The sequence below is a fragment of the Pseudorasbora parva genome, chromosome 2 (genome assembly GCF_024679245.1).
Source record: "Pseudorasbora parva isolate DD20220531a chromosome 2, ASM2467924v1, whole genome shotgun sequence".
Lineage (NCBI taxonomy): Eukaryota > Metazoa > Chordata > Actinopteri > Cypriniformes > Gobionidae > Pseudorasbora > Pseudorasbora parva.
Window position 1 is genome coordinate 5527681 of NC_090173.1, and position 18803 is coordinate 5546483.

At 46.7% G+C, this 18803-nt stretch overlaps 2 protein-coding genes across 2 annotated transcripts; both read left to right on the top strand.

Moving 5' to 3' along the window:
- The first annotated feature begins 255 nt into the window (after positions 1–255).
- LOC137048199 (GTPase IMAP family member 2-like) lies at positions 256–5448 on the top strand. Its single transcript, XM_067426247.1, has 3 exons — positions 256–277; positions 4621–4677; positions 4859–5448. Exons 1-3 carry the CDS (start codon positions 256–258, stop codon positions 5446–5448), a joined length of 669 nt encoding a protein of 222 aa, XP_067282348.1.
- Positions 5449–12391: 6943 nt separating this feature from the next.
- On the top strand, positions 12392–13076 carry LOC137048206 (GTPase IMAP family member 8-like). The gene is made up of 2 exons (XM_067426258.1): positions 12392–12968; positions 13066–13076. The coding sequence occupies exons 1-2, from the start codon at positions 12392–12394 to the stop codon at positions 13074–13076; spliced, it is 588 nt and encodes a 195-aa protein (XP_067282359.1).
- Positions 13077–18803: the final 5727 nt, after the last annotated feature.

Here is an 18803-nt window from a genome sequence, read left to right on the forward strand (position 1 = left end):
AACCTTCAGATTTTATTAGCATTGCAATTTATTATGTGTGTGTGTGTGTGTGTGTGTGTGTGTGTGTGTGTGTGTGTGTGTGTGTGTGTGTGCGATTGAAAGAAAAAACAACTGTAAATAAACAATTTAAAAATATATAGGCATGTTAAATTTTAACATCTAATCGTATTACTGATTGCTAATAAAGAAACATCACCATAATCTTTTACAGATGGGAAACAGAGATTGAACTGAACAGACTAAGGAAAATTCAACATGTCCAGCAGAAAAAGCAAAGGTAAGGGTTCCCTTTCAGTCAGTAACTACGAGTTATGTCAGTACTGACGAAATGGGGGTTTCGTTTAGAAAGCCAGCTGCCTTCAATCTCAATCAAAACGATCCAATGACATGAAAATGTCATGGGTCTGCGGAATTTGCCTAATGCAAGCCCGCCCCACAGCGTGGGTACAAACGGCATTGCATAGCAGTCACGTATTTATGTTTCTGCTTCGGAGACGAGTTCAACTTGCCTACCTTTGTGTTCTTTCTCTTCAAGACGAGTATCTCCCCAGAGTGTTGGTGTGATGGCGCATTCCAGCGGGTTCCGCATTCTTGTCGATCTGTGCAGTGGTCTGTGCAGATCTGTGTGTCCTCCCTGGCCGTAAAAACTCCTCGCAAAAATAGCTGCCCGTGGCACGTCTTTTTAAAGATGTCTCGCCCGTGCTCCAGTGCCTTTCTTTCCTGAGGTGCATGAAGGGGTGTCGAAGTCATTGCTTCATTGTCTTATCGCAACACTGAACGCCCCCATCTCCCAGGCTGGGCTATTCGGCGGGGCCGTCGAGGACTTTGCCCAACAGTTCTCGGCCGCTCACCCAGGAGCAGCCTTCACCAAGGCCGAAGCACAGAGGTGCCTGTAGGAAGTCTTAGCTCCGAAGCCGACAAAAAGGCAGGCTAAGCGGCGGTCCTGAGACAGGCCATTCGGAGGCGAACACGGTTCTCTCCAAGGAGACAGTGACAGGACCGCTCCTTCCCCCGAAAGGAGGGCCGGGGGAGAATCTTTTGTTTTCCCAAACCCAACCCGCTGCTGGCCCCCAAAAAAGGGCCAGCGTCACCCTTTTGTAGGTTAAAGAAAGAACCGAATCATTCACCACCGAGCCCCAAGAGGGCACGATTGGCAGTGTGTGCTGCCTCAGTGCCTCACCACTCTCGGTCCCCTCTGTCACCAGCCTCCTCCCAGTTGAGACCCCCGCGGGACACTCCGCCTCCCCTGGTCTCCACTGGCAGGGTGCGGAACTCGACACTATCCAGGCCGCTTCCATGCCTCCCGGGTCTGGGCCAGTCGTTCCGCTTTGCTGCCCCACGGCAGATACGCCTGTGGCTCGCATGGTCCCCATGGTTCAGTTTTTGGGGGCCTGGCTAGCGCTCCCCAAGCTGTCCAACTGGCTCACCCGCACCATCAGGCTCGGCTATGTGATTCAGTTTGCACGATCTCCTCCCCACTTCCGGGGAGCCCGCTATAAGTTGGTGGGTGGCAATGCCCCTGTCATGCGTGTGGAAATCGACACCCTACTGGCAAAGGATGCCATCAAAATCGCCCCTCCGACCGAGATGAAGTCAAGCTTCTACAGCCCTTTCTTCATTGTACCCAAGAAAGGCGTTGGTTTACGACCAATCCTGGACCTGCGCATCTTGAACCAAACCCTATACAGGTTTCCCTTCAAGATGTTGACAGCCAAACACATTTTCGAATGCGTTCATCTATGCAATTGGTTTGCAGCGATCGACCTGAAGGATGCGTACTTTCATGTCTTCATACTTCCGCGACACAGACCGTTTCATTGGACTGCCTTTGAGGGAAGAGCATACCAGTACGCCGTACTCTCAATCGGTCTGGTCCTGTCTCCTCGCGTCTTTACAAAGGTCGTTGAGGCAGCCCTAGTGTCACTCAGGCAACTCAGGGTTTGCATCCTGAATTATCTCGATGACTGGCTGATCCTCAGCTACTCGCGACAGCAGGTTTCCAAACACAGGGACTTGGTTCTCCACCATCTTTGGGTCAACTGGGAAAATAGCAAACTCTGCCCAGTGCAGAGGATCTCTTTTCTCGGTATGGAGCAACTCAGTCGCCATGTCCACGCAGCTTACGAGCGAGCGCACGCAGTCTCTGCTGTCCTGCCTTCACCAGATCAAACGCAGGAATGTCGTCCCACTGAAATTTTTCAGAGGCTCCTGGGGCATATGGCATCTGCAACCTCCAGTTTCTACAGGTGGAAATTCTCTTAGAACGAGTTTCCAGGCATGTTGTGGTATCCACGGATGTCTCTGCCATGGACTGGGGTGCCATGTGCAATGCTCATGCTGCCGCTGGGGCCTGGAAAGAACCCCAGCGTGTGTGGAATATCAATTGCCTTGAGTTGCTGGCCACACATCTTGCCCTACACCGCTTCCGAGCCCTGCTCAAGGACAGGCACGTACTGGTCCGGCCAGAAAACATGGTGACAGTAGCGTACATCAACCGCCAAGGTGGTCTATGCTCCCGCCGGATGTCACAACTCGCCCGCCCACCTCTTGTTATGGAGTCAGAAGCATCTGAGGTCGCTTCATGCCATTTATGTCCCAGGAGAACTAAACCGTGCAGCTGACAAGCTGTCGTGGTTTCAGCCTCTGCTGGGGGAGTCCAGCTTCCATCTTCAAGTGGTTCAGCTGATATGGGACCAGTTCGGCGACGCACAGATAGATATGTTTGCCTCCCACGACTCCTCCCATTGCCACTGGTACTATTCCCTGACTGAGGGGACCCTCGGCACGGATGCACTAGTGCACAGCTTGCCGCGGGGCCTATGCAAATATGCGTTTCCCCCAGTGAACCTTCTCTCACACCTCTGGTGCAAAATCAGGGAGGACAAGGAGCAGGTCCTCATGGTCACCCCGTACTGGCCCGGCCGGACCTGGTTCTCCGAACTCATACTCCTTGTGACAGCACCTCCCTGGCCTATTCCTCTGAGGAAGGACCTCCTTTCTCAGAGAGGGGGCACCGTATGGCACCCACGTCCCGACCCGTGGAACCTCTGCAGACAGTGGAGCTTAAGTTTCTGTCTTTGAAGACAGCGCTCCTCGTTGCTCTGGCTTCGATCAATTTAATAATTTAATAATAATTCATTTTATTTATATAGCGCTTCCATGCCTCCCGGGTCTGGGAGGGTAGGGGACCTGCAGGCATTTTCAGTTGACGAAGCGTGCCTGGAATTCGGGCCGGCTAAATCTCACGTTATCCTGAGACACCGGCCTGGATATGTGCCCACTCCCTTCAGGGACCAGGTGGTGAACCTGCAAGCGCTTCCCTTGGAGCAGGCAGACCCAGCCCCGGCACTGCTCTGTCCAGTACTCGCCCTTTGTGCTTACGTATACAGGACGCGGTGCTTCAGGACCTCAGACTAGCTCTTTGTCTGTTACGGAGGGAAGCAGAAAGGGAAGGCTCTCTCCAAGCAGAGGCTGTCTGGCTAAGTGCCCCGTGTGCACGGTTTCACCGCAGGCCAGCCGTCACATGTGTACTCTCCACGGTAAGTCTCCTTGAGCGCGTGTCTTCCCTTGGCAAGACCCTTGCCACCCCTGGGGTTGAAAAACTTTTCCACCTGTGGCTGGATACTCCTAGTTCCTCCGTATGCAGCCCATACATGGGTCATACGTGTATTCCTAAGTCCTCCCTACGGGTAGGCGCTGTGATTGCATTTCTCCGAGTGGGATATGATTCCCAGTGTACCTTGGTAGCTGAGCCGGCCCCTCGTCGTCATAAACTCCGAGACAGGGTGCACAGGTCAGCCCAGGATGCTGGAAGACAGCGCTGTGACGGAATTAGACTGGATCCCCATTTCATCAGTACTGACGTAACTTGTAGTGTACTGACTGAAAGGGAACATCTCGGTTACTTATGTAACTCTCGTTCCCTGAAGGAAGGGAACAGAGATGTTACGTCCCCATGCCACATCCGCTGTACCAATGGTATGGCCGGGGCGGTCGGCCTTGGCTCTTCAGCAGGTAACATAAATGCGTGACTGCTATGCAATGCCGTTTATACCCATGCTGTGGGGCGGGCTTGCATTAGGCAAATTTCGCAGATCCATGACATTTCCGTGACATTGGATCGTTTTGATTGAGATTGAAGGCAGCTGGCTTTCTAAGCGAAACCCCCATTTCGTCAGTACTGACGTAACTCATAGTTACTGACTGAAAGGGAACGAGGGTTACATACGTAACCGAGACGTTCTGCATCACACAGATAATAACAAATATACTGTCATATATATATATATATATATATATATATATATATATATATATATATATATATATATATATATACAAACTGTTAAGAATGAGAACAGAATTATTCTGAGCTAAATAACGACACTAATGCCTTCAGCAGAGCTGCTGTGTATTTGTGTATTTTTTTACTTTATACAGTACATAAGATTATAAAAATAGATCATCTGAAGCAACTGAAAACAAAACCCATTAGACTTTTTTAGTTCACTATGTGGAAGATTAGCAGTAACACATTTTTTTGTTGTTGTTGAAAATAATTGAAATGTGCAAATCTTATATCAAATCCAAAAGTCAAATCTAATATATTTGTTCCTGCAGCTGTTGTTCGCAGTTCTGTTCGCAGGAGAAAATGGAGCAAAGAGAGACCACCCAACAGTAAGTCTTTACATAGATGAATATTGATTAACTTTAATGAACAATTAAGTCAATAAAAATGTCACTACTTACTGCTCCTGTTGTTGTTGTTTTAAAAAAAATAATATGTGCTTACATGTTACTGATGATTCAGACTTAAACATCTTGCTGTCATAACATGTTACTGATGTATTTGTTTCAGTGAGTGTTCTGAGGATTGTTCTGCTGGGGAAGAGCGTGTCAGAAAACAGCCGAGTGGGAAACGTCCTGTTGGGGCGAGCAGCATTTGACAGTGAAGCTTCTCCAGATGTTGTAGAGAGAGTCGGAGGAAGATTGAAGGACAGACACGTGATGGTCATCAACTGTCCTCAGCTGCTCCAGACATGCATATCAGACCATCAGATCACACAGACAGTGAGAGAGTGTGTGTATCTGTCTGCCCCAGGACCTCATGTGATTGTCCTGCTCCTCAAACATGATCAGGGTTCAGCAGAAGATCAAGAGTGTATGCAGAAGGTCCTGGACTCTTTCTCTGAGCGGGTTTATCAACACACCATGGTGCTCACCACACGAGAGCCCAATGAAACCAGTGACATCCTACAGAAAATCATTCAGAAATGCTCAAACAGACACTTCAGTCTTCAGAGAAACAGCTCTCCTGATGATCTTCTGCAGGTGTTTGAGGACATCATGCAAAACAATGATGGACGGCACCTGGATTATGCTGACGCTTCACAGTATTTCACTTTGAAGCAACAGACTACAAAAAGACGTGAGTGTGATTATATGTGATGTTTCTAGTGATAAATGAACAGGTTTAAAACATTCTTCATCTTCTACTGTCAATTTCAGAGGGTATGAAGCTGAATCTTGTTTTGTGTGGGAATGATGGGACATTAAAATCCTCCATATCAAAGCGGATCCTGCAGCAGACAGACAGAAGATCAGACGTGGAGCTTCATGGACGTCTGATCAGTCTGATGGATCTTCCAGTTCTAATTCGGCTCTCAGAGGAGGAAGTGATGCGTCAGACTCTCCATTGTGTGTATCTCTGTCATCCTGGAGTTCATGTTTTTCTCCTCATTATTGCTGACGCTCCACTCAATAACGAAGACAAAGCAGAAATGGAGGCGATCCAGAGGATCTTCAGCTCCAGAATCAACAAACACATGATGATCCTCATAATGCAGAACTCAGAGCGTCAGACAGCAGAACTCAGTGAAGAAACTCAGGCCATCATTGAAAGCTTTGGAGGACGAAATCATGTCTTCAGTCCCACCACACAAGTGTCCACATTGATGGAGAACATTGAGAAGATGCTGGAAGAAAACAGAGAAGAGTTTTTCTCCACAGAGACGTTTCTGGAGGCGCAGATGGAAAAACTGCTGAAATATGAAGAGATGAAGAAGAAAATCGACTCAATGGAGAAGCATTTACTGCCACAAGGTAATGACCAGCAAATCAGTTTAAGTCTTAATGGGGCTAGAAAATTGCAGAAAACATATTGCTTTTAAATGTAATGAATGCAGAGGAGCTTTATTCTGTAGAATTGTTTATACATTTGTGTTTTTAAACAGCTAAAGGTGACAATTTAGAACTGCAACAATCTAAAGTTTAAAAATGTAAAACTTAAACATACAGACTGTACAGAAACAAGATTCCTGTTTTACAAGAAATGTAGATTATTAGAATATTCAAACTAATAATTTTGGTCAATCAACTAAAACTCTCTGCAACAGTGTAGCTTAAAGTTTTACTGTAATTTTAATCTTACAGAGAACCAGAAACATCAGCATACATTGGTTTCCAGTTAAGATTAATTAATATTATTTTTTTTACTTTACTAAAAAAAGTAAATGTCTGAAATTTTTAAATAATGTATTTGATATCTGGCTAAACTAATTTTTAATCTTTACCAGTCAAGTTGTTCCAACAGCTGACTATGACGTGTCTTTTTCTCTTAGCAAAGCAATAATGACCACTGATGACTTGAATTTAAATAAACAAACTGTTTACTTAAGTTTGGGAACAGGATTACACATTGTTACAGCACACACTCTCAGTCTCATTTCTTTTCTCTACTGTGTGCGCGCGCTCTACCCCCCTAAGCTTTATGGGTAGACTTTTCTTAAAGCTGAACAACCTAATAAACAGCAATTCAAACTTTTTCTGTTATCATTGAAGACAATTAATTAAACATTATATTACTACTCAAATTAATTCACAACAGACTAAGCTATTTTGGCTATGCTAAAGGAAAGTGACACAGCACTTCAGAGTTTGAATTGGCATAGATAAAAACAATTACTCATCAAAATAATTAAAGCATGAAAAGCAGCACAACTTATCTCTATGAATGAATTGTTCTGTTATTAATGTTTTTTTTTAATATTTTTAAATGTTCAGGTTCAAGAGAAAAGACAGACAAAGTGAGGATTGTGCTGCTGGGAAAAACTGGAGTTGGGAAGAGTGCAACAGGAAACACAATCTTAGGAAGAGATGCATTTACAGCAGAAACATCTCAAGAGTCAGTGACTAAAGAGAGTCAGAGAGAAACATCTGAAATCAACGGCCGACACGTTACTGTGATCGACACTCCAGGACTGTTTGATACTGAACATACTAATGATGAGATCCAGAGAGAAATCAGCAACTGCATCTCCATGATCCTGCCTGGACCGCACGTGTTTCTCCTACTGATTCCACTGGGACGATTCACTGTACAGGAGGAAACATCAGTGAAGATCATCCAAGAGACGTTTGGTGAGAAATCTTTAATGTTCACCATGGTGCTCTTCACCAGAGGAGACGATCTAAAGAACAAAACCATTTATCAGTGTTTGGGAAAACCTGGATCTCCTTTGATGAATCTGATCGAAGCGTGTGGAAACAGATTCCATGTGTTCAATAATAATGAGACTGGAGACCGAACACAGGTGTCTGATCTACTGGAGAAGATAGACAACATGGTGAAGGCCAACGGAGGGAGTTTCTACTCATGTAAGATGTTCAGACAGATGGAGAGAGAGAAACAAGAACAACAGATGAAGATCCTGATGGACAGACTCAGAGAAACAGAAGAAGAGATGAGACAAGAACAAGAGACATTTAAAAATATAACTGAACAACTGAAGCAAGAAAAAGAAAAACTTCAGATCAAATATGACACCGAAACAGAGAGACTGAAGAACAGAATAGAGAACGAGAGGAAGAAAAGAGAAGAAGAGTTTAATGAGAGAGAAGAACGATATAAAAGAGAAATTAAAAAAAAAGAAGAGAGAGAGGAAAAGATGTGTAAGGAGATGAAGAGAGAACGAGAGCAATGGGATAAACAGAAACTCGAGGAAAAGATCAGAAGAGAAGAAGAGAGTAAGGAAAGAACAGAGAAAGAACAGAGAAATTGTGATAAATTTAGTCAGAAACTGAAAGAAGAGAGAGAGAGAATGAAGAAGATGATGGAGGAAGAACGACAGAGTCATGATACAGAGAGAAAGAGAAGAGAAGAAGAACTGAGAGAGAGAGAAGAACGATATAAGAGAGAAATTAAGGAGCAGGAGGAGCAGATGAGAGAGATTCGAGATGAAATGAGACGACAACGAGAGACATTTAAACAAGACATGGAGGAAATGAGACGAGAAAAAGAGACTGTAAAGAAAGAAAAAGAAAACCTGCAGATCAGATATGACAGAGAAACAGACAGACTGTTGAACAGAATAGAGAATGAACGACAGAATCATGAAACAGAAAGAAAGAGAAGAGAAGAAGAGTTTAATAGGAGAGAAGAACAATATAAAACACTAATAAAAGACAAGAGAGAGAAGGAAAATATGTGTGAGGAGATGAAGAGAGAACAAGAGGAATGGGAGAAACCGAAACTAGATGAAGAGAGAGAGAGAATGGAAAGAGAGAAAGAAGATCTTCAGTCTAAACATGAAGAAGAAGAAAACAAGATGAAGATCCTGATGGAGGAAGAACGACAGAGTCATGATGAAGAGAGGAAGAAAAGAGAAGAAGAGTTTAATTCATTTCAACATCAAATAGAGAAAATAACAAGAGAGAAAGAGAAACTTAAAGCTGAATATGAGACGAAACGAGTGCAGTGGGAAACACAGAAACAAGACAAAGGACAGAAAAGAGAAGAAGAGAAGAAGACAAAAGAACCACAAACACAGAAATCTGAGCTTCAGAAGAAACGGCAAAGTCCAGTTGGTGATCGCACAAAGAGTAAGAGGAAATAACTCATAACTCAATTATTAAACTTGGTCATATCTCATTATTTATGCTCAGTGGTGATGAAATAATTCTGCTATAGATTCTGACTTTAGTGAAGCTCAGAGTTCAGTTTCCGTCTCAGACAGTCTGTGAACATTTTTATTTATTTAGTTTTTTGGTCAACAAGCAAAATTATAATTACAATCATTTTACGCAGGAAAGCACGAGTCATGCATACAAGTGTGTATATGCATGCACACATAGGCAACCATTATATATATATATATATATATATATATATATATATATATATATATATATATATATATATATATATATATATATATATATATATACACATCATCAGAGTTAGATCAGGGAAAAATCTGAAATCAGGGACTAATCAAAACAATTGCAACCTTTTCAAAACGTCTCGGTTACGTATGTAACCTTAGTTCCCTGAAGAGGGAACGAGACGCTGCGTCGAAACGCTGTGAGAACGCTTCTGCCTGATTGCGTGATGAAGCGCGTGTCGAATCAGTCCAATTGGAAGAAGGAACGTCATAGGTGGGTGACGTCATAGACCGGAAACTATAAAGAACCTCGCGAACGCAAACAGAAACTTGCTTCGGAAAAGCCTGAAGTAAGTGATCACGGGCATGCCGGGAGTATGGCAGGGTGACACAGCGTCTCGTTCCCTCTACGACAACACCTGCACCCCAACTGTAGATGCTACATCAAGCTCGTGGAATCTGACAAAGGTAAGCGGCGAGGACAAGCCTGCCACGTAACACACATCTTGGAGGAAAGCCCCCGACAACAATGCTTTGGAAGCAGCCATACCCCTAGTAGAATGAGCCCAGACAGCCAAAGGAGAAGGCTGTCCGGACGCCTCATAAGCAAGCGAGATGGCCTCGACCACCCACTTGCTCATTCTCTGCTTAGATACTGGAGCACCCCTCTTCGGGGCTCCAAAACAGACAAACAACTGGTCGGTCTTTCTCCACAGGGCAGCTCTGTGGACGTAGGCATCTAATGTCCTAACTGGGCAGAGCAGATTTAGTTTCTCTTGGTCTGACGTCACAAAGGGAGGAGGACAGAAGGCCTGAAGAGTGATATGACCCCTAGGGCAGGTTGGGACCTTAGGGATGTAATCCGGTCTGGCCTTCTAAACATGAAGGCCCTACCGAGAGGGACTGAATGTCTCTGATTCTTTTGAGAGATGAAATGGCCAAAAGGAAGATAGTTTTCAGTGTCAAGAACTTGTCCGACACCTCTTCTATAGGCTCAAAAGGGGCCAAGGATGAGCCCTGGAGCACAGTGGCCAGATCCCAGGTCGGGACCCTCGAATGAACTACCAGCCTCAACCTCAAAGTACCACGAAGGAAACGAGTAACTAACGGATGTCTCCCCAAAGAAACTCCACCCAAACGAGTGTTCAAAGCAGCTTAAGCCGTCACGTACACCTTTGTGGAGGGGGTCAACCCTGCCAAGAACCTTTCCTGCAGGAACTCCAGCACTGTACCAACCGGGCAGTTAACTGGGTCCCACTGGCGATCTCTGCACCATATGGAGAACAATCTCCACTTTAGTGCATATAATTTCCTTGTGGATGGAGCTCTGGAGTGAAGGATGGTCTCAACGACCTCAGCCGAGAGACCCGCCTCTACAAGCTGGGCCCCCTCAGAGGCCAAGCCCACAGTTTCCATAACTCCGGGCGGGGGTAAAGGAACACCCCGCACGCTTGAGAGAGAAGGTCCCTCCTGGTCGGAATTTCCATCGGAGAGCCTTCGAGGAGGGATATTAGGTCCGAGAACCAAACTCTGGTCAGCCAGTACGGAGCCACTAATAGCAAACAGACCCCGTCCCGGCGCACCCTCTCCAGAACTCCCCTGAAGCAGAGCAATCGGGGGAAAATTTTACAGGGACAGCCTCGGCCACTCCGGTACCATGGCATCCAGCCCCAGCAGGGCTGAGGTGAGTGAGTATTCTCTGCCGAAGCGAACAGATCTATTTCTGCTTTCCCATATTTTAGCCACAGGAGCTCCACCACCTCGGGGTGGAAAAAGCACACTTTTCTTTGTGTTTAACCTCAATCCCAACCTCGTCATATGTGCGAGGACAACATCTCGATGCTGAACCACCATCTGCTCTGATTGAGCCAAAATCAACCAATCGTCGATGTAATTGAGTATGCGGATGTAAGCGGATGTCCTGCAGGCGCAAAGGCAGCAGAGCTGCATCCACACACTTCGTTAAGGTGCGGGGTGACAGTGCTAGACCGAAGGGAAGTACTCGATATTGGTATGCCTCTCCCCTGAAGGCAAACCTTTGGCATCGCCCCATAACCATATTGCTTCCGCCCTAATATATTGCTATAAGGGGAATGTTTTTGGGCTGAAAACTCTATATGATGCCGGTTTCCTCCACGACCTAGACACCTCGGTGTGAAGGTCGGGGAAGAACGGCAAGCCCCGATGTTGAGGCTCTGCCGCACAGGACGGTAAAAATCGCTCATCCACTTTGCTTTTCCTGTGATGAGTCTCAGATCTTTCTACTGGCCAGTCGATATTTAACCTTGCTACCGCCCTCATGAGCACCTCAAAAAGCTCCTCACCAGCGGGTGATCTCCTCAGAGCTGGATAGTTGGAGCACCGGTGCCCCGCATGGGGAGGAAGAAACCGCAGGGCGGGCTTCCAAACCCCGAGACGAGGCACTGGATCTCACAGGTGAGGGCTGAGATAAGGCTGGTCCCATCTCAAACCTCTCTGTGAGATCCATCTGTGAACCCCACGACTGAAGCCGCCGCTCTGCCTCAGCAACAGCGGGACCCGAGCCGTGGGGAACACGAGCCAAGGCACCCTCCTCGAAGAGTGCAGCGGTCTTAGTGGAAGCCGCTCACAATGCTCGCAAGCAGCCCCCTCGAGAGCTGCCTGGGCATGCTGCGACCCCAAACAAACAACACACATAGAATGTGTATCCCCACCCGTGATGTAACGAGGGCAGGGATGAACACATCTAGTGAATTGCTGTTCACTCGCCATATCTTCCTTTTTTCTCTTTATGTTAATATATATATATATATATATATATATATATATATATATATATATTTAACAAAGGTGAAATTCTCTCTACTAGGACAGACAAAAACACCAAATAGAAAGACAGATTCACACAGATCGCTTGCTGAAGGCCCAGAAGCTGGTTTCTGTTTGTGTTTGCTGGTGGTTTATAGTTTCCGGTCTATGACGTCACCCATCTATGACGTTCCTTCTTCCGATTGGACTGATTGGACACACGCTTCATGACGCAATAACGCAGAGGCGTTCTCACAGCGTTTTCGACGCAGCACGAGTTCCCTGATTGGGAACGAACCTTTATTAAAAGGATTTGATATGTAATGTCATATTTTACTGTAATAGCAAATAGTTACTATGGGAAACTGTTCCATGTGTTACTGTACTTAACTTGACTGTGTTATTTCTATCTAGGCTGTGGAATAAAAATGGAGGGAGCAAACATGATTCCCAATCAGCATTTAAATATGGTCCTACTGGGAAGAAGAGGAGCTGGGAAGAGTTCATCAGGAAACACAATCCTGGGACGACATGCTTTCATAACAAGGAGAAGCCTCAGATCTGGCATACGAGACGTTGCTGTTGGATCTGCAACTGTTAATGGGGTTCCAGTCACTGTTTTTGACACACCAGGATTCTGGCACACAAAGCTGAGGGAAGATGAGATTCGGCAGAAATATGATGAGGTTCTTCAGAGATCTGAATCTCGTCCCTGTGTGTTTCTGCTGGTCATCAGAGCTGACAGATTCACTGAAGAAGAGAGAGAAACTGTGGAAAAGATTGAGAAGCTGCTGGGAGAAGAACGGCTGAAGAAAACCTGGATTCTCTTCACCAGAGGAGACGAACTGGAGGATGAAAACAAGACTACAAAAGAGTTCATTGATGACACTGAACCACTGAAGAGACTCGTTCAGAAATATGAGCAGAGATATCACGTTTTCAACAACAAGAAGAAAGGACCCAGTGATCAAGTTACAATGCTGCTTAGAAAAAGACTTAAGACATACATTGACATACAGGGTGAGTCTTTTATACCAACTACATTTGAAATATTCTGAACTTTTTAACTCTTTCCCAGCCATTCACAGAATTTTCTGGCTATCTGTGATCTCAACAGCCAACATCTGATTGGCCAGCCCGAGTGCTGCCCCAAAATGTAATTTTCTTTTGGCAATTAAATTTTTTGTTACATCTCACTGAAAGAAGCATTTTTTTTGTTCATAAACACGGTGTGTCATTGCGATTTCATCCAATATGCATTATAGGCCATTTCTCACGCATTGAAAAATATCACAGGCACAGATGAGACAGTGCAGGTTACTTGTGATATGAAACCAATTTCAACTTCTGTAAGTTTTATCATAAAATGTAAAAAATAAATTGGGTTTTGAGGCTCTTTAATGTATGGTGACAGATCTGTAGTGCCTCAGCCCAAGCGGCATGTGAACCTACCATATCTTCCTCTCTATTGGTTAGTTAGAGCATGACATAGACATGAATGAAAATCAGAAGAAATGTTGAAAGATATAGAACAACTTACTGAAATCAATTTACACAATTTTCCTGCTCTCACGCCAAATGTCTGTTTACTCACGCATTGAAAAACTTTGCAGGGAAAAGAAGTGCACAGATCAGACAGTGATATGAAAACAATCTCAGATTTCAACTTCTGTAGGTTTTATTATTAGGTTTTATAAAGATTATGCGTATTAGGCGTGCTGTCCGGGGAGGGCTCCGGGCTCTAAATTTTGCCCGAACCCAGAGTATCCCCCCAAAAAGCAAAGAGACGAGGACAGCTACCAGAGACCCCCCAAATATGCATAGAAATGGTGGGCTGCCTGTTTACCTGGCCAGGAGGGCCCATGTTGCCTTTGATGGGAGCAGCTTACGGCATCGGACGGATGAGCCCTACTGGCTAAAGAATGGAAGCAGGCTTAGTTTAGAACAACTGGTCGGGAAGGCTCTTGCAACATCCGATGGGAGGCCATGGCTCAATGTATCAGATGGAAAAACCCTACCGGCCGATAACTAAGAAGCAGGATGATTTGGAACTACCAGGCCAGGAGGACCCGTGTTGCCTCTGACGGGAGCTCACAGCACCTGGCGAAACGGACCCTACTGGCTGATAAGTGTGGAGCGGTCAGAATTTAGGGTGACAAATTGGGAAGGCTTTTGCAACATCCAATGGGAAGCCAAGGCTCAGACGGAAAAAAACCCTACCGGTCGAAAGAAAGGGTAGCACACAATTTAGTCCGCCCAACTCAACAAGGGACGCGGGGACAAGGGACGCGCTGTTTGGAACGGCCGATCGGGAAGGCTCAGCTGCATCTGAGAGGAGATCAAGACTTGTGGTTTCAGGTAGGTGAGTCTTACCGACTGATAGACGGGGCAACGCAATTAAAAGAAACGACTGACCAAGGGGGCCAACCCAGCCTCTGCCAGGAGTAGAGGAGTCATGTGAGCGGGTCCTATCGGCCAACAGTACAGTGGAGGAGATGTGGAATACCCGGCCAGGAAGCTCTCGCCGACATCTGATGGGAGATCAAGACTCGCGGTATTGGATGGATGAGCCTAGCTAGATGGAAAAAAAAGAGAAGAGATAGGGTTGTTGTTTTTTAAAATGTTTTTATTAAGTATGATATGGTTTCATCATTGCGTACTGATAGGTCTGAGATAGTGAGGTGGACTTTATGGTGAAATTTGGAGGTGATCGTGATTTCTGAGCATGTTAGGAAGCTGAAAAAGCTATGATAAACATTGTATCGAGCAGTGTTGTAGTCGAGTCACCAACTGTCGAGTCCGAGTCGAGTCTCGAGTCCCAGTGTTCCGAGTCCGAGTCCAAGTCCGAGTCACCAAAGAAGAGTCCGAGTCGAGTCCGAGTCGAGTCACCATTACCTGAGTTCGAGTCCGAGTTGAGGCTCGAGTCCCGGGTTCGAGTCCAATTAATTATACTTTAAATTATCATTTATTTCTGTGATGCAAAGCTGAATTTTTAGTATCATTCCTCCAGTCTTCAGTCACATTATCCTGAAAAAAATCATTATAATAATGATGATTCATTATTAAAGTTGGAAACAGTTCTGCTGCTATATATTTTTTCATAACCTGTGATACTTTTTATAATACTTTGATGAATAAAAAGTAAAAAAGAAAAAGAAAAAAAAGAAAAGAAGCAAATGTTTTAAAAATAGAACACTTTTGTATCAACAATATACACTACTGGTCAGTAATTTGGGGCCAGTCATTTTTTTCTTTCTTTTTTTGAAATAAATCAATAATTTTATTCAGCAAAGATGTGTTAAATTGATAAAAAGTGACAGTAAAGGAGATTTATATTATTTGAAAATATGTTTTTATTTTGAATAATTATTTTGAACCTTTTATTCATCAAATATATTAGGCAGCAGAACTGTTTCCAACACTCATAAAGAATCCTCATATGAGAATGATTTCTGAAGGATCATGATCACTGAAGACTATGTAACTGTGTAAGACTGTGTAAGGCTGTGTAAGTCCACTGCATAAAACGACTCTTTTGGGGAACGAGTACCCACTATGCCACAACAACCCATGCCTGCCCTAATGTGAAAACTGGAACCCAGGCACACTTAGGATGAGAGCACCCTAGCGCCTGGCGTCGCAGGGAGATGCAGACTATAAAACCTAATGAAAGTGTGTGGGGTAGCCCAGCCGGGTGCCTCCACAGAGGCCCATCACTTACAGGAGCGTGGAAAGCCGGAATGCCAGCCACGTACACCTTAAGTGTGGATGGGGTAAGCCCCGCAGTGAAGTGATCTTGGAGGAACTCCAGCACTGAAGCCACTGGGCAGTTAACCGGGTCCACCTCATGCTCCCTGCACCTAGTGGAAAATACATTTCACTTCAAGCCGTACAACCTTCTCGTGGAAGGAGCCCTGTAACTGAGTATGGTCTCCACTACACCTGCCAACAGGCCAGCCTCTAAGTACTGAGCCCCCTCAGGGGCCAGACCCAAAGCTTCCCCAAAAATTGTGCCCCCTGCCTGAGACAGCAGGTCCCTCTCAAAGGGATCTGCCAAGGAGGACCTGCCAGCAGTGCTATGATGTCTGAGAACCATACTCGGGCCGGCCAGTACGGGGCTACTAGGAGTAGACTGATTCCGTCCTGCTGGACCCTCTCCAGAACTCCCGGGAGCAGAGCTATCGGGGGAAATGCATACAGACGCAGCCTCGGCCATGTCTGTACCGTGGCATCCAACCCCAGGGGGGCTGGATGCGTGAGGGAAAACCACAGTGGGCAGTGGGACGTCTCTCGAGACGCGAACAGATCCACTTCCACTGGGCCGAACCTCTCGCATATAGACCTCACCACCTCTGGGTGAAGTCTCGATTCCCCGGGCCTCAGCCCCTGCCTCGACAGGATGTCCGCTCCATGATTCCGGTCTCCGGGAATATACATCGCTCTGATAGACGATAGTTTCCCCTGGGACCATAGGAGGATCTGATGCGCCAATCTGCACAGAGGGCGAGACCTCAGACCCCCCTGATGGTTCAGGTATGCGACCAATGACATATTGTCGGAGCGCACCAGAACGTGATAACCCCTGAGATCTGTCAGGAAGCTCCTCAGAGCCCTGAACACAGCCAACATCTCCAGGCAATTTGTATGCCATAAAAGATGATGGTCCTGGCACATTGCCGGCGACATGACACTCCCAACACTGGCCCTTGGGAAAGAAACCAAGGTTTCTTCCATATTGATAGGAAACGAAGGCATCTGCGCATAACCCTGATCATACTGAATGGATTCCCCTTCGGGGAAAACCCCTTGGCTTTCAGCCACCACTGCAGGGGCCTCATGTACAGCAGGCCAAAGGGTATTACGTTGGATGCTGCTGCCATGAGCCCAGCAGTGTTTGAAACTGCTTTACAGTGATGTTGCGGCCTAGCTTTATGTTGTAGACCATCGCCCGTATGGGAATATCGCGGGAGACGTATGTGCCCGCATCGTCGTCGAGTCCCATACCACTCCCAGGAACGTGGTCCTCTGGGAGGGCGTCAACACGCTCTTCTTCGTGTTGAGTCTCAACCCCAAGCTCTGTATATGGCCAAGGACGACATCTCGATGCCGAACTGCCATCTCTCGAGACTGGGCCAAAATGAGCCAGTCGTTCGATATAGTTCAGTACACGGATGCCCTGGAGTCTTAGTGGAGCCAGAACTGTATCCATGCACTTGGTGAACGTGCGAGGGGAGAGAGCTAGGCCGAATGGAAGAACCCGATATTGGAATGCTTCGCCCCCGAAAGCGAACCTCAGGAACTTCCTGTGGGAAGGACTGATGGAAATGTGTAAGTGCGCATCTTTCAGATCTATCGTGACAAACCAGTCCTCGGACCGAATCTGATTCACGATAGTAGGTATTGTTAGCATCTTGAACCTGAACCTCCTCAGAGACCGGCAGGACCCATGGCGACACAGCAGGACTTTCTACAGCAGGACCCATGGCGACACATTCGACAGGCGCAGCCACTCCTGGAAAAAATCTATCAAGGGAATCAGCCTCTCTAGGCTGACCTCGGGTGTTTTTTGAATACCGTTCTCGACCCCCTGAAGTGGCTGCCCAGCAGGGAGAGGTCATGGACGATTTTCGGTGTGCGAACGCCATTGCTGCCTGCCCGAAACCCCTCGGGGCGGACGAGGTAGCCCGCGTACGCTGGAAAGCGATGTGGCCCGAAGCGTCATTGACGGCGGGATTACCACATCGATGTCCAGAGGGCTTCGCAGAGAAAACGGCCTCAACCCCTTCTCCTCGGAGGGGACAGCCCTCAGAGGTCCTACCATGGCTAGGACCTCTTTCCCGAAGCCTTCTTAACCTGAAGGACGGCCCTCAGGTTGCCCTTATGCTTAGCCGGCTTCTGGCGAGAACGCCGCCTCTATTGCCAAGCTCCCTGGGGAGGGGCTCTAGAGGCGGCGCTCTCCTTTTGTACCTGCCGGTACGAGGAGCTCGATGACGGCTGGGGCTGGTCGGTTTTAGGACCAGCCCCTTTAGACTTGGAGCGGCGAGGGATAAACGGTTGGAACACAGCAGATTGCCTCTTCGCCTCCTGATACCTGTCGACAACCGTGTTGACAGCATCGCCGAACAGGCCAGAAGGCGAAAGAGGAGCATCAAGGAGGAAAACCTTATCCTTCTCCTTGATGCCCGACAGATTCAGCCATAAATGCCTCTCCGTAGACACCATAGCTGACATGGAGCACAGCGTGGGCCGTCTCCTTGGTGACCCGGAGAGACAAATCTGTCGTTCTGCGGCGCTCAGCCACATCCTCAGTTGTAGGTCCCTCACTCTCATCCAAGTCTATTAACAGGTTGGCGTGGTATGCCTGCAACAATGCCATGGTATGCAGACATGCACTAGCCCGACCTGCCGCCATATATGCCCTGCCCACCATCACCGATGTATCTCTACACGGCTTGGTGGGCAGCACTGGGGTTTTTGAGAAGATGCCGCATCGGGAGAAAGATAACTGGCCAAATCCTCCTCCCCCCGCGGCATCCTCCCATTGCCATTCTCTCCCGCCCCCATGATATTACTATAATCCAACACTGTTGGATTAGAGAGGCGAGAGGAGTGTGGTCTGTTCTGTAAGTCTGGAAAAAATGGCAAACCCCGGTGTTGAGGTTGTGCTCTGTGCTGCAGGAAGCGCTCATCAAGTTTACTTTTAACTACTATCGCTTCCTGCCTTTCTGATGGCCAGCTGGTGTTTAATCTGGCCACCGCACGAGTCACAACCTCAACAAGCTCCTCATAAGCGGGCACGTGAGGTGACGAGTGAGCCTCAACTTCACCCGCCTCGATGCTGAGCACATCCACATC

Coding starts and splice junctions, on each gene's coding strand:
- LOC137048206 (XM_067426258.1), top strand. CDS start 12,392: ATGATTCCCAATCAGCATTTAAATATGGTCCTACTGGGAAGAAGAGGA.
- LOC137048199 (XM_067426247.1), top strand. CDS start 256: ATGTCCAGCAGAAAAAGCAAAG. Junction 278..4,620: donor GTCCAGCAGAAAAAGCAAAG/GTAAGGGTTCCC, acceptor TTGTTCCTGCAG/CTGTTGTTCGCAGTTCTGTT. Junction 4,678..4,858: donor CAAAGAGAGACCACCCAACA/GTAAGTCTTTAC, acceptor TATTTGTTTCAG/TGAGTGTTCTGAGGATTGTT.